The 14376-nt window shown below is 38.1% G+C and overlaps 1 protein-coding gene across 2 annotated transcripts; it reads left to right on the top strand.

Moving 5' to 3' along the window:
• Window positions 1–3469: 3469 nt before the first annotated feature.
• LOC133524959 (uncharacterized) lies at window positions 3470–10562 on the top strand. 2 transcript variants are annotated; one of them, XM_061861127.1, is made up of 8 exons: window positions 3470–3709; window positions 4223–4472; window positions 5051–5158; window positions 5582–6048; window positions 6490–6592; window positions 8862–8957; window positions 9919–10074; window positions 10486–10562. In XM_061861127.1, the coding sequence occupies exons 1-8, from the start codon at window positions 3702–3704 to the stop codon at window positions 10540–10542; spliced, it is 1245 nt and encodes a 414-aa protein (XP_061717111.1). In that variant the 5' UTR covers window positions 3470–3701; the 3' UTR covers window positions 10543–10562. The 2 variants fall into 2 exon arrangements, with proteins under 2 accessions (XP_061717111.1, XP_061717112.1); XM_061861128.1 differs by having other exon boundaries at window positions 4213–4472.
• The last annotated feature ends 3814 nt before the right edge of the window (window positions 10563–14376 follow it).

Raw genomic sequence — 14376 nt, 5'->3', positions numbered from 1 at the left:
CCCAAGGTCGACTACTACTCTAAGCAATGTAAATGTAACGTTCGGATTCCCAACTTCAGCTGCACTACTGCGACAGTATTGCAGAGTGACAATACTGCTGATACTGCATTACTGACGAGTTTTTGATATTTTTACGCAAGCAACAATTTTTTTTTTATATTTCTACGCAGGGTTTTTCGTCTAAGCTGCATTTGTCCTTATCGCACTAATTTCACCTCCACTATCCTCTTAAGTCTTACTTATTACCGCTACGATTCACTACAATCGTAATCACGTTCTAGATACGTGTCGGTAGACTACTCGGCTTGCAAAGGTCTGATTACTTGACCTGTGAAGTCTATCTCGCTTTAAATTATAATGGAACTCTAATTTAGCACGACTTTAATGACTTTCTGTGTACATCAAATAGATCTTTAACTCCGCCGTTTGTTCGATATTTTTTCCTTTGAACGCCACAACTGCCTTAGCAGTGTCAAACTGACTTTTTCGCTAACGTCTACAAAGCTTACTTTCGAGTATGAGCGAGCTGCATAGAAAATAACACTTACGCACACACTAGACAAAAAGTCAGTGTCAAACTTTGATAAGACCGTAATTGTCTATGTAAATGTTACGAAGTAATACTCAAAAAGGTCATCATCTTCCTCGCGTTGTCGCAGCATTTTGCCACGGCTCATGAGAGCCTGGAGGAATTGGCATATGCACAAGTTTTTACGATAGCGACTGCCATCTGACCTTCCAATCCAGAGGGTAAACTAGGCCTAGGGATTAGTCCGGTTTCCTCACGATGTTTTCCTTCACCGAAAAGCGACTGGAAAATATCAAATGATATTTCGTACATATGTTTCGAAAAACTTCGGTACGAGCCAGGGGTTTGAACCCGCGGCCTCCGGATTGCAAGCCGCACGCTCTTACCGCGCGTAAGACTCAAAATGGTAAAATGCTAAAAATTATAGAATGTAAATTGCTTTGTTTACATTATTCGCAATCTCTGTGGAATACCACCATCACAAATTGAAGTTAAGCTCAGTATTAAAAAAGATCCATAACTCAGAACCAAATATAAATGCTTGCTCATCGCGCAAAAAAATACTCTCAGTAGAATTTAGACCTAGGACGTAAAGCTTTGTAGCAGCTACGTTAGCCTAGAAAAGCTTATATTTATGTAGTTGGCAAGAACGCAACGCTAAAGTGTTCTCTATTTCGTAAATACTTTGCCTCGTGTTGCTAATTGCCCAGGAATGGTACTAACAGCTAGCTTTGTATTTAATTTACACTGAACGCCACTTCACCCGAGGCTCGGCCATGCTAACAACTACTTTAGATAGCCACGAGGCAAACCGGCAAGTTCCAATTATAGTTTACGATGTGGACATATGTTAGTTTTCAGTTAACTAAAACAAAGTTGTTAATAAGGACTCTTACCTACATTTTTATGTGTGTAAATTACGGATGGAGAAAAACGTTGCGTTATTTATCTCGACTTCGCTCACCGATCGAGTCGCCTCACTCTAAAAACTATCTACATATTTCAATTTTGAAAAGAATCGCATAACGCTTAAAGGTTGCATAAATTGAAAAGGTAAAGGGAGAACCCCATACATTACGTCAAAAATAACTTTGTACTAAAATAAGAAAATATTAACGTATACTAATATCGAATGAAAAAACTGAATTTTACGTCTAAAACAACATAAAAGCACTTTTCCTTCGGAAACAGGTGGAAAAACGGAAATGTCTTAATTAGAACATTTACCGAGTCACCAAAATCCAAGTTTACTACTAATTTTAAAATTTCTTTATATGTAGGTTTAGTATCACACTACTCTCCGCTTTGAGGGTAGCCGCTTTAACCATTTTCTACCCTCCGATATAGAGTATTTGAGAAAATCTTTGTTGATGTTGTGTAACCTCTAAAAATTTACCGATTTTTATTTTTTTGGCATATAATATTTTCTTATCAGTGAGAACAAGAATTCGAGCGAAGTTTTTTTTTTAATATACTACGTCGGTGGCAAACAAGCATACGGCCCGCCTGGTGGTAAGCGGTCTGCGTAGCCTATTATGTACGCCGGCAAGTCCAGAGGAGTTACATGCGCGTTGCCGACCCTAATCCCTTGAGCTCTGGCAACCTTACTCGCCGGCAGGAACACAACACTATCAGTAGGGTCTAGTGTTATTTGGCTACTGTTTTCTGTAAGGTGGAGGTACTTCCCCAGTTGGGCTCTGCTCTAGATCTGGAATGACATCCACTGGCTGTGCCCTACCACACAAAGCGAGATGACATTCACAATGTCCATAACTTTCTTGTGGATGTAGTTTAGGGACATACCCAGGTCCAAGTCAGATAAAAATCGAAAATTCAGAAAAATTAAACATCCTAGTGTAAATCCAATAAGTACATTTATCTTTTATCCAGTAAAGGCAGTAAATGGAATGGACTGTGAGGATATTGCACTATTTACCTTTTTTTGGTGAGTCTATACGTTGCGTCGATCTGATGCTGAGTTGATAAGTTGACAAGCGAGCCTTGACCTATATTTTACAATGTCAATTATTATTAAAAAAAAAGGCCAAGTGCGAGTCGGACTCGCGCACCGAGGGTCCCTTACAAGAATTTACGGTTTTCGCATTTTTTCCTTTCTCTGTGCTATAGCACTGCTATAAGACGTTGCTTCGTACCAAATTTCAAGATTCTGAGTTCACGGGAAGTACCCTGTAGGTTTTGGTTCCCTTGCGAGTGTCGAAAATTTGCGGCATAAACGGCTGTACCTTTTGATTGCGTAGGCTTGGAAGTTTGATTTTTTCACAGCTCCAAGGGTCAGTGGATCTGAGTATTTGATATGAATTCCCGCTTGATACCTCCACGCGTTTCTGAGAAAAAGGGTCTTGACAGACAGACAGACGGACGGACGGACAACAAAGTGATCCTATAAGGGTTCCATTTTTTCCTTTCGAGGTACGGAACGCTAAAAACAAATTAAAAAAAAACCTAAATTAGGACAAATCAGTGGGTGAATAAATAATATACGAAATAAATTACACTTGGAGTAATTTTAACGTAGGTACTTATTTAAAAACTGATCAAATGTAATTTGGCGCCGTAGTAAATTATATTCTTTATATTTAATAACCACATTAATTATTGTAACAACCGACTTCCTTATACTGTGCCTAAACACAATATGTGTAAAAGAATTGACGAGTTCCGTTGTAGATCGCTTGTCAACTTTGGCAATTTTGTACAAAACAAAACGTAATGATTACGAGTAAAACAGCGCAATTAAATACTAACCATTTTTAAACTAGGCACCCCTCCCCAGAACACCTACGCCCATATCTAAATTCAAAAGTAATTTGGGGTTCTCCATCAGAGAAGGGTCCTTTTGCTTCATGTGCTTCAGGAACCTGTCCATCAGCGAAGTTTCCATCACGTTTTCGTTGCTTTTCGCCTATTAACTTAGTTATTTCTGATGATTGTAACATCATCAAAATTCGCACCATAAGTCACATAGGACTTTGACGAGTACAACCTTTATTAAAATAATATCCTTCCACACGGAACTCTAAATTATAATATAATTTTTTCCTATTTACCAGTGATAATTACTGGTAGAAAGTAATCATAAGTTTGTTCAAAGCGACCTTTCTCACCTGTTCGGCTGCATGTATAACATTTCAAGCCAATCGATTTGAAAATCATGCCCAGGTATTCAACCGGATAAATTACCTAAATACGCAAAATAGTTTCTCATTAAATTTGAATATCAAACGCATTATTTTTCGTGTTAGTTTCCAAAATAAGCATGTTCATTGGTTTAATTTTTTGTAAACGTATCATTTGCAATATACTCGTACATCCTGTAGTAATGTTTCTGCTAGAAATGTTAGTATTTAAAAAAATGCTGGCAAGGTTAGTGTTAGCAATTAGCTGACATGACTCGTAGACATATATTTGTTACTCGTAGACAGTTCTTCGCATAAATGTCCAAAAAAGGTTATACCGTACGAAATAATATTAGCTATATCGTACCTAACCTACATGTATCATTCAAGCGCTTGCAACGTCTATACAATTTGTGTTGGACGAAGAGCGTGTTGAACGAAAAGAGTGCTGGACGAAAAGCGTGGTGGAATTCCATTTGGACGTAACGTATCGCATATCAAATCAATCTCATTTTGTATGGCGCTCCAGTAACTTCTTAAAAACAGTTTGTTTCAGCTATCCGAAAGATGTCTTCTCATTGAACTACATGAACAGAATTCGATTCTTGCTCAATATGATTGCGTCATGGCCTAATCAAGAATTTGGAGGCTCAAAAATTAAGTGGCAAGCGGCATCGTTATACCGATGTTTACTGATCACTTTTGTGATATTTAACATGACCACTACTATATCTTACCTGCAGAAATATGTGAACCATGACTTGGCGCACTCCTATGTCAATATGATGTTGGCCAGCGTATATCTTGTGAGTAATGGCACAATTTTGACATAAAAAGCAGGAAAATGATGGCAACATACAAGAACCTTCTTCTAACAAAACTTTTAAGCAAAGCCTGGGTACGTAGACAAGAAGCCAATCGTTAACACTCCGTAGCGAACGAAACGCAACTGTCTCTGTGACACTAATACGGAAGTGTGATAGAGAGAGATAAGTTCGCTACGCTACGGAACTTGAAGGATTAGCATCTTGTCTACGCACCCTGATATCAAAATTAGACAACGGAAGGTCACGAATTTTGTTCTCTTTCGGTTCTTACTGTAAAAAAATGCATCATAGAATCTACATCAAGATACCAGCCCGCGTAGCCAACATGCCAATCGTCAACGCTTCGTAGCGAACGAAACGCAACTGTGACTGTCGCACTAATATGGGAGAGTGATAGAGAGAGATGACTAACGCTGAAGCGTTAACGATTGGCAAGTTGGCTATGGGGGCAGGCTGCTTTTTACGACAATGGCGTTAACCGGGTTATGCTTAAATTCAATTTTAAGAGATTTGGATAATTTTATCACTTTCTTACTTTAAAACTACTTTTTTTTCAGCAAAGATTATTCCTGCCGTTTCAGAAAAAGTTCTGTTTAATGATAAAAAGATTTGTTTTGGAATTTCATTTAATCCACCAAAAGCACAAAACTGAAAACACTGCACAGGTTGGTAAAAACTGTGTCCATTAGTAAAACAAATGTAAAACACTTCTTAATTGCCACCAACGTTCCAAGTTATACTAAAAAATATGGCATTTATACATAGACATGATATTTTTGCTATGTTTGAACATACCTACTCTAAGGGATAAATATGTAAGTCATATTAAACAACTGTTAAAATGTGATTTCGAGGTTGAACCCATAGTTAACCTCGAAATCACATTAAAAAAAATCTGCCGTCTCATACATTTTAGGGAATTATATGTTAATGTTTTCTTTGGAACGTACGTACAACCGAATTTTTTTTATGCGATGTTTGTGTTGGCGTTAGTGAAAGTTGTTCAGATTGACCAACATAATCAGAGTATGGTCCGCCATAACAAAAACACTCTGTGTTAATATAATACTTGTTGTTTTTTTTTACAGGTGTACGAGCGGGTCAACAGAATTTGTGCCATCGTTACAGCAGTAAGCGTGACACACACAGTTGGCTTACCGCTGTTTTATAACGGCATTCCTTTATATAACAACATTAAGGCCGGAATGTTCACCAAACACAGACCAGCAAATGGCACATTCCAGCACTCTGTCTACTTCGACTTACCCTTCGACCAGTATGCAACCCTCGATGGTTATCTGATTGTTTTTTTTTACAATATCTACGTTTCTTACAACGCTTGTATTGGAATTTGTATGTACGACGCGTTAGTTTTTTCTATCGTGTTCCATATTTGGGGTCACATAAACATACTTATACATAAGCTGAAACAATTCCCCCCAACAACTCCTCAAGCTTTCACGACCACGGTCCCAGCCGCCGGCCGGCAGGTTACGCAAGAAGACATGTTTGTTCGGTTAAAGGACATTATCAGATATCATCAAATGATCAAAGAGTAAGTTTATAAGAGCGTTGAATAGCTTGAAGTTTAAAAAATAACTGGAACCATAACCCACTTTAACACTACTAAAACATTATATGACTGAAAAAAGGATAACATCAGCATTTTTTTTGGTTTTGTACTTACTTACTTCTGTGGCGCAGCGACCCGAAGTGGATCTGGGCCTCCGACACCAAAGACCGCCATACTTTTCCGTCCGAAGGCGTTTCCGTCCAGTCGACGGCGGGTTGGGTTTTGTAGCTAACTAAAATGTTTATACCTACGGTCGGACCAGTTTGATGTTCAAAACGGAGCACCATCGCTTTCGCCAAACGTAAAGACTTTTTAAAGAACAGATTCTGCGTGCGTCATTCATAGAGATTCAAAAATTAAGTGTTAATCTTTCACAGATCAACCTATTATTTTTAATGTTAATTATTGGTTTCTAAATTTCAGATTTATGAGATGCACTTCAGAAGCGTTTAGTATCTCTTTGTGTTGTTACCTCCTGTTTCACCAGCTGAGTGGGTGCGTCTTACTCTTGAAATGTTCTTCACTGGTGAGTTCATATTCGTTTGCTCTAAAAATATTTTTAACACACTTGCTCAAAACGACGTTTTTATTCCACCGATTTTTGACTCATAATCCTAGATACGAGTATTAAACACGCGGGCTCATTCAGTATATTATAACACTCGTGCTTTTTCATTATATTATCCGACTGAGTTAAGAAGGTAACTGATTGCTAATAATATGCATGGAAACGGAGCCTTCTTAATTTGGTCGAGTAATATTTTTTTTTAAACCACTATAAGGTTTCAAATGTATGTTCCTATTATGTACATGACAATACAGTATTGAATAAATTGAAAATTGAAATTATGTTAGTTCAAAGAGGTGTTATCACATCAAACATAATTTATAGATTAAATTATCTCGTAAATTACATTAATGAATAAACATAAAATTTTATCGCTCCATCCGTCGAATAGAAATACGAAAATATTAGCTTTTTTATTTTTTTTAAATTCGCTGTTTGTCGACATTGTTCGCGCCTTTGCCTTGCGCGCGCATTGGAATCGTGCGTAAAAAAAATAATGCGCCAGCCATTTTCCGTATTTGTCATAAAATTGGAATAGTTTTGCATTTTTTTAGTTTATATATTGACGAAAATGTCAATTTCAAGCATTGACAATGAAGAACACATAAAATTGACGCTACCAGTGCCAATACTAATAGAGGCAAGAGCAGAAAAATAATTGGCGGCATATGAAACTTTTATTCAATGGAAAATCAGCGAAAACGTCCAGTCTTTCTTGGAAAACGTGTTGGTAGCTTACTTCAATGAACTGGCGAATCAGTGCCTACAAGCCCAGCACGCTTTGGTGCAATTATTCGATGTTAAAACTGTAAGCCACCATTTTGAAAATTGTACTTTTACTGTTTTGACAAACGTCGCAAGTGTGTTGAAAAACGTCATATGAAACGCGTGTGCTATGGTCATTACACACATCGGCTTTCTTATTGCACGCTCGCTTACAGCTCGCACAATATCGCCTCGTGTGCAATGACCAACTTAGCACACTTGTATCATAATGTACTATTTTAAAACAAATGGTGCGGTCATGCCATTTTCAAAAAAATATTGAATAATTACTTCGCACATCAGTACCCCTAGTGTAAATTTAATCGACATCATAACGTGACGAACGCGTTTGCGTTAAGTCTCATTTTGTATAGGATTTTGAGTTTCCAAAACGTCCCGCTTGGCGCGCTCTTTCTAAATCACATACACAATGAGACTAAACGCAAACGCGTAAGTCACGTTTCGAAATCGAATTTATTTACACTAGGGGTACAGAATGCTGTTTTGCTGTGTAAATAGTTTTTAGGTTAGTATTTTTTTGCTGAACGCTTAAATAGCACCCACAACTATTTTTAACCGACTTCAAGATTTCAAAAGGAGGTGGTTATCAATTCGGTTGTGTTTTTTTTTAATGTTTGTTACTCCATAACTCCATCATTTCTGAACCGATTTTGAAAATTATTTTATTGTTTGAATATATACATACAGATTGGTCCCGTTTTTGTCAAAACTCAGTTCTGACGATGGGGTCCATGAGGAATCGAGGGAACTCTTCAAATGTGAAAGGCATATATATAGTGATTTTTGTATTTTCTTTAACAAATCAAGCATTTACATTTAAAAAAGTGACATTTGTAGAAGTGGAACTGCTGATGATGAACAGAACGGAACTCTTCAACGATGCATAGTTCACGTTTGGCAATTTGTTCTCTTTGCATGTTTGTCAAGCAGTTAGGTTTTCAAGGCACATTTTTATATTTCTATCCTATTTAGTTTATTTTAATAATTATCTGGTTTATTTCATGCATGGTGTGAAATAATTTATCTTAAATACAGTCGAATACCCTATTGCTGGTATCTTACCACTCAACCATAGGGCAAATCTGAAAGTGTCAAGGTGGGTGCAGTGACAAAAAAACATGTTACCTCCTTTTCTACATAATTAGACGTAAAATCAACAATAATCGTTCTTTCACCGGTCTTCCTCATTGAAGTCGGTTTTTTTTTCTTAAAAATTATGTATGTTTGTATACTATTTACTGACATCACCAGTTGGAGATCGATTTCGCACATGATTATTTCAGTTTACCGAAATTTTGTTTTCATTATTAGTAGATTGATTAGCTTTGTATACAAAATCGTCTTCTGTGCTTAGTCTGCTTGCTGTATGTTTGTGTAGATCTTTACGCTGTATCTGTACATCTCTCGTCGCTTAATAATCATGTCATGTTTATATTTACAGGACCCAATTGCTCTGGGAAGATATGGATTATTAACGATTATGGTGTTTCAACAATTAATAGAAACATCAGTCATTTTCGAACTTGTCAACTCAAAGGTCCGAAATATTTTGTACCTACCTTAAGGGCTAGTACAGATGGACTGCAACTGCAAACCGACTGCAACGTGTATGGGAACTGCACGCTGACGTTGCAGTTGGCGTGCAGTCGGCGTGCAGTTCAAGTTCTATTCAAGTTGCAGTCGGGTATACCGCCCCTAATTCAAATGTTATTACTTAAAGTATCGGTACGGTAAAACCAACCAACTATAGCCTTATATTAATTAATGTTGTATCAAGCAGAAACGCCTGTGAACGATGCTATTAAGCTTAGAAATAAATTAAAAGTGGAAAAATTCTCGGTCTTGGGTGGGAGTTGAACCCACGAACACTAGATGACTAGCACACTGCTCTGCCATCTGGGCTACTAACACCCCCTATATAATAAGAATTTGATATGTTTTCTGAAAGACCTACGTATTTGTACGATTTGATGTAATCTATTTAAATCAAATGTTTATAAACAGGCTTCGGAGTATTTTTATGTGAGTTATGGAGCCGTTGTTAACATTAAAATGAAAATCATACTCATACTGAATTCTATAGTAATTTAAACTGTATTTTTTCATTTAATTCATGTTAATTATAAGATGTTATGTTTTGAAAAGATGTGCACCGCCGAGTTTCTTGCCAGTCCCATATTGGGATATCCTCCTAAATTTGGGGAGATTTAAATCTTCTCGGGTCAGAGGTGTAGAGTTAGAGCCGGCGTGGCTTAATTATGACGTTCATAAGTGCATTGTAATATGCCTACTGTAATAGTGGTGTATTTTTTGCATTTGTCGGAGCTTTTTTCTTTCATTTTTAGAAATATCTTGCCATAGTAATACGACATTCGAATAAAAGTCACACCTTAACCTTAGTCATATTCTAGTTGATTTTGGATCATAGATGGGAGTTTTTAGTACTTTAAAGTGGGGTGGTTTACGGTACCTATAAATAAGTGTATTGTTTCGGGCAGAGCGACACTCTCGCGGACCACGTGTACGGACTGCCGTGGGAGGACATGGACCTGAGGAACAGGAGGGTCGCGTTGATCCTCCTCCACAACGTGCAGAAATCACTGGCCTTGAAGGCCGGAGATATGGTGCCGGTCGGAGTGTTAACTATGTCTACGGTAATTACCATATACTAACGGTCCTACCTAGAGGACTTAATAACTTTAATGAAATTAAAATCATTTTTACTAGAAACAGAATTGCATTTGTTTTGTTTTACTGTAGATTGAAATTTCACTGGCATATTTTGGATTTTTTCTTTGTATGGCTGGGCCTTAGGAGGATATTACTCTTTTTAAAACCTTCAAATTGCTGGGTAAAGCCCTCCCTTTTCTTCCGCCGCTTTGTGCACTCTAGTCCACACAAAATGAGTCCAGAGTCCATTAGCCATCTATCTTCTTCTTTTTCCTCTTCAAAACTATACCTACACTTAAGTATGTTTCAAAAATGTTATAACTAATGTATGTAAAATTTGTCCGACTTAATTTGGTAAAATTAATTATTAATTTTATTATAATATAATGTTACAGATTATAAAAACATCGTGCTCTTATTTCATCATGTTAAGAACATTGACGGACGAATGAGACGGAGAAGTTATGTGCATCATCATAAAGAAAACAAAAATCAGTGAAATAAAAAATAAGAAATAAACCTATGTGTTTTAGTCCAGCTAAGTACCCTTCTTTTAAGTGGATGCTGTACGTATAGCCAGTTAGTACTTGAATGCAATTTTCTATTTTCTAGGGTGACAATTGGCTGTCACAAAATGACTTTTTATATATATAACTTATTTTATTTTATTATTTCATAAAGAAGGCCATTCATAATACGCCTGCAGATTGCGTATTTTACAACAGTACTGCTGTCATTGTTAAATCACATACATTTTTTCAAAGAAATTGTAAACATTCTCCCTTTTCTCCAATATACTTCAATATTGTGCCATAAATTAATAATAATATTTGCACAATTAAAACATAATTAAATAGAGCAATGAATATAAAAAAAAACTAAGCAACAACAGGCGGTCTTATCGCTAAAAATCGATCTCTTCCAGACAACCTTCAGTAGAAATTACCGTAAGGAAGAAATGTATAATGGTAGAGTAGAGTAAATGGCACACTACCATAATATCTAATTAACGGCATTCATAATGTTATTATTGGTCATCAAGTATATTTACACTTCGTCTAATGTATATTGCCATAATTATTACATACTCTAAGGCATATAATTTGTTCTAACAAGTGACATCACATAATTATTTGTGTGGCACAATTAGTTGCATGACATAAATGGGTTAGGTTAGGTTGGAACTGTGACTCCGCACAAACGAATAACTGGATCAAAATATTTTAGTTGTTTTGTGTCTGTCCCCAAAAATGAGACTTAGTGCAGCATTTTGTATGTGATGAAAGTTTGTACTTATTTAATTTTTCTCATGTAAAATTGTATATAATCTACACCTAGAAAGACATACAATAGCACTCGACTTATATTTATTTCTGTGATTGAAGACATAGATACAAGCGTGACAAAGTGGTCAGAAACATGAAACGAAAAGAATTTTGACCAAGGTACCTAGCCAAAGGAGGGTTTTTTTTTTCATTTATTTGCGAAAAAGAGGAGAGGGTTTCACGGGCCACCAGGAGAAAATCCTGCATCGGACGACTGGGAATGGAGGGCCCAGACAGTGCCGGACTCTTACCGGCTAAACCCAGTTTTTCGTTTATACCTTCCTGGTTCCCCCGACATGGATAAGGTCAGAGACTTTTGTTATTACAAATTTTTGCTTATTTAAGGTACATTATTATTTTATTTATATAGTTACATGTTAATATTCTTTACATTGTTGTTATTACTTAGTTTTTGAAATTTCTTATTTTATATACATCATCTTACCGTCTTACTTCTACTGTTACCTGTTATTATTTTTACATTTTTATGTTAGTACTCCATAGTATTCATCATAATACGAGTGAGAACATATGCTATTTATTTACTTGTTTCAGTTTTTAACGATTTTAACTATTTTCGTGCAGTATTCTAAAAATATTTCTCTCTTGTGTGTGTTATTTATTATTTCATGTATATTTACTATATCAATTTTGGTACCCATTTCTGTTTCGCACTGCATTCTGTCATATGTGTGTACAGGGCATTCCGTTATTATGTGCTCTACAGTTTCATTTTTGTCCGGTTCGCAAATGCATGATGAGATGAGCTGTCCTTACACTTGAACCTGTGTAAGTACGAGGAGAATCCACCGTGCCCCGTCATCAGTTGGGTAATGAGTCCTGTCGGCTTAATCTTTGGTAGGTATCAGTCTGTATGCGGTTTGCACGTCTGGGAGGAATATCATCGTCCCTGAGGCTGTTTTTCCTAAACTGTATCTCTCAGCCCATTCGCCAATCGTTTCCTGTCGAATGAAGTGCTTGGCGAATGAGATGGGACACTTGTCGTAGTCCAGTTTCCTTCGTGTCGAGGCTGCCGCCATCTTTGCCAGTTCGTCGGCGCGCTCGTTTCCAGGCATTCCAGCATGTGCTTTGACCCAGAACAAAGACACAGTTTTACCCTGGGCCAGAGCTGCTCTGATATTGCTCCTTGTTTCGAGCGCTAGGCGATGGTAGGATCCACGGTTCGCCAGCGTCTCGAGTGCTGACCTCGAGTCGCTGAAGATGCCGAAGGTTGCCTCCCGCCTCTTGAGTATCTCCTCAACCGCTCTATGGATGGCTAGAAGCTCAGCCTGGTATACGGTGCAGTAGTTTGCTAAAGTGATTTTGACGACTTTGACCTCGCACTCGCCTTTCCATATGGATAGCGAGGCTCCGACTCCACCGTCAATTTTGCTTCCATCTGTAAATATTTTAACTTTTTGCACCGCACGCCCGTCCAAGGTTTCCTAATCTGTTATGATGGTGAATGTGAGATCCATACACAGAGCAGGATGGGGAGTCTCTGCGTAGTCCACCGCAACCTCCACTTCCCTGTCATCCGGGACCGCCTGGGTCCGTCCCCTCCTTGCGTCATACTGAGCTGTTGCCTCTCGTATGCGGGGGTCTAGGGGCAGGATTCCAGTCAACGGCAGCGCCAAAGGAGGGTTACCACTACTGGAGAGCGGTGCTTCTTAATACAAGTATATTCATTACTTAAAAAGAGGCATCGGCACAGATGTAAAAAGTTACTTATAAGTTACGAAATAAATATTTTTCATTTTTTCATTTTTCATGCTTTCCCGCAGGTTACGACGCCACTCCGGTCTTATCTCCGCACGTTCCTCCCAACAGTCAGCTGGAATGCTGAAGCCATTCATGTTGTAATTATAGGAATCTTTGAAACTAAGTACGGGTCGACCAATCGGTCCCTTAGCTTCGGCAATCTGTCCGAGCATGACCTGACAATCTGTCAGGGTCCATTCTATGAACGTGTCCAATCCAATGGAGTCGTCCCTGTTTCAGCATAGCCGTGATGCTATTGCATTTGGTCTTTGAAAGAACATAAGTCATAAGTCATAAGTTATTTATTAGTAAAACCAATTTACACGTTATAATTATTATAGAGCTTATTTACATACGTCGCAAAATATACAACTCAAAATCAAAATCAAAAACATTAATATTAATAATATAAAAAAAATACACATTACTTAACATCCTATTCGCGGAAATTTAAGTATTCATTATAGTCGTAGAACGGATGCTCAACAAGCCAGCGTTTGAGGCGACATTTAAAAATGGCCAAGTTTGGGGCGCTGGTGATGGTGTCAGGTAGTTTGTTGTAGACGGCAGGCCCCATGACATGGGTGAGCTTGGCCGATTTGGCCAACTTGCGGCTTACGCCCACGAGCTTATGGGCGTTACGCGTGTTATAATTATGTACCATACTATGAGTTTTGTATGCTGTTAGGTTTGACCGCACATACACAGCCACCTGTAAGATGACTATAGCTGGTAAGGTCAATATTCCCAGTTTTTTAAAGTAGGGTCTTGCAGGAGTGTTGTGCGGTACTCGGGAGATTATTCTAACCACGCGCTTTTGGAGACGGAAGACCCTTTCCCACTCGGCACAGCGTCCCCATAGTTCCGCACCATACTGGATCAGCGAGTGCACTGTAGCAAAATAGCACGAGCGCGCGACCTCATCTGACACTAGCCTAGTTACCCGTCCCAAAGCAAAACACGCACTGCCGATTCTTCCACTGAGTTTGTTAATATGATGGTCCCACTTTAAACAGGTATCTATTTCGAACCCTAGGAATCCGGTGGTACTTAATTGGTCTAGAGCGGTCCCATTTACAGAAACAACAAGCGGTCTCATGCTGCGGCCTGATAGGTTGAAGACTAGGTAGTGGGTCTTCTTAAGATTTAACGCTAGACCATTGGCATCAAACCACTGTGCAAGCTGTGCCGCGGTTTCGT

The sequence above is a fragment of the Cydia pomonella genome, chromosome 14, assembly GCF_033807575.1.
Source record: "Cydia pomonella isolate Wapato2018A chromosome 14, ilCydPomo1, whole genome shotgun sequence".
Lineage (NCBI taxonomy): Eukaryota > Metazoa > Arthropoda > Insecta > Lepidoptera > Tortricidae > Cydia > Cydia pomonella.
The sequence above is the reverse complement of the archived record's forward strand: the minus strand, read 5'-3'. Positions and strand labels throughout refer to the sequence as shown.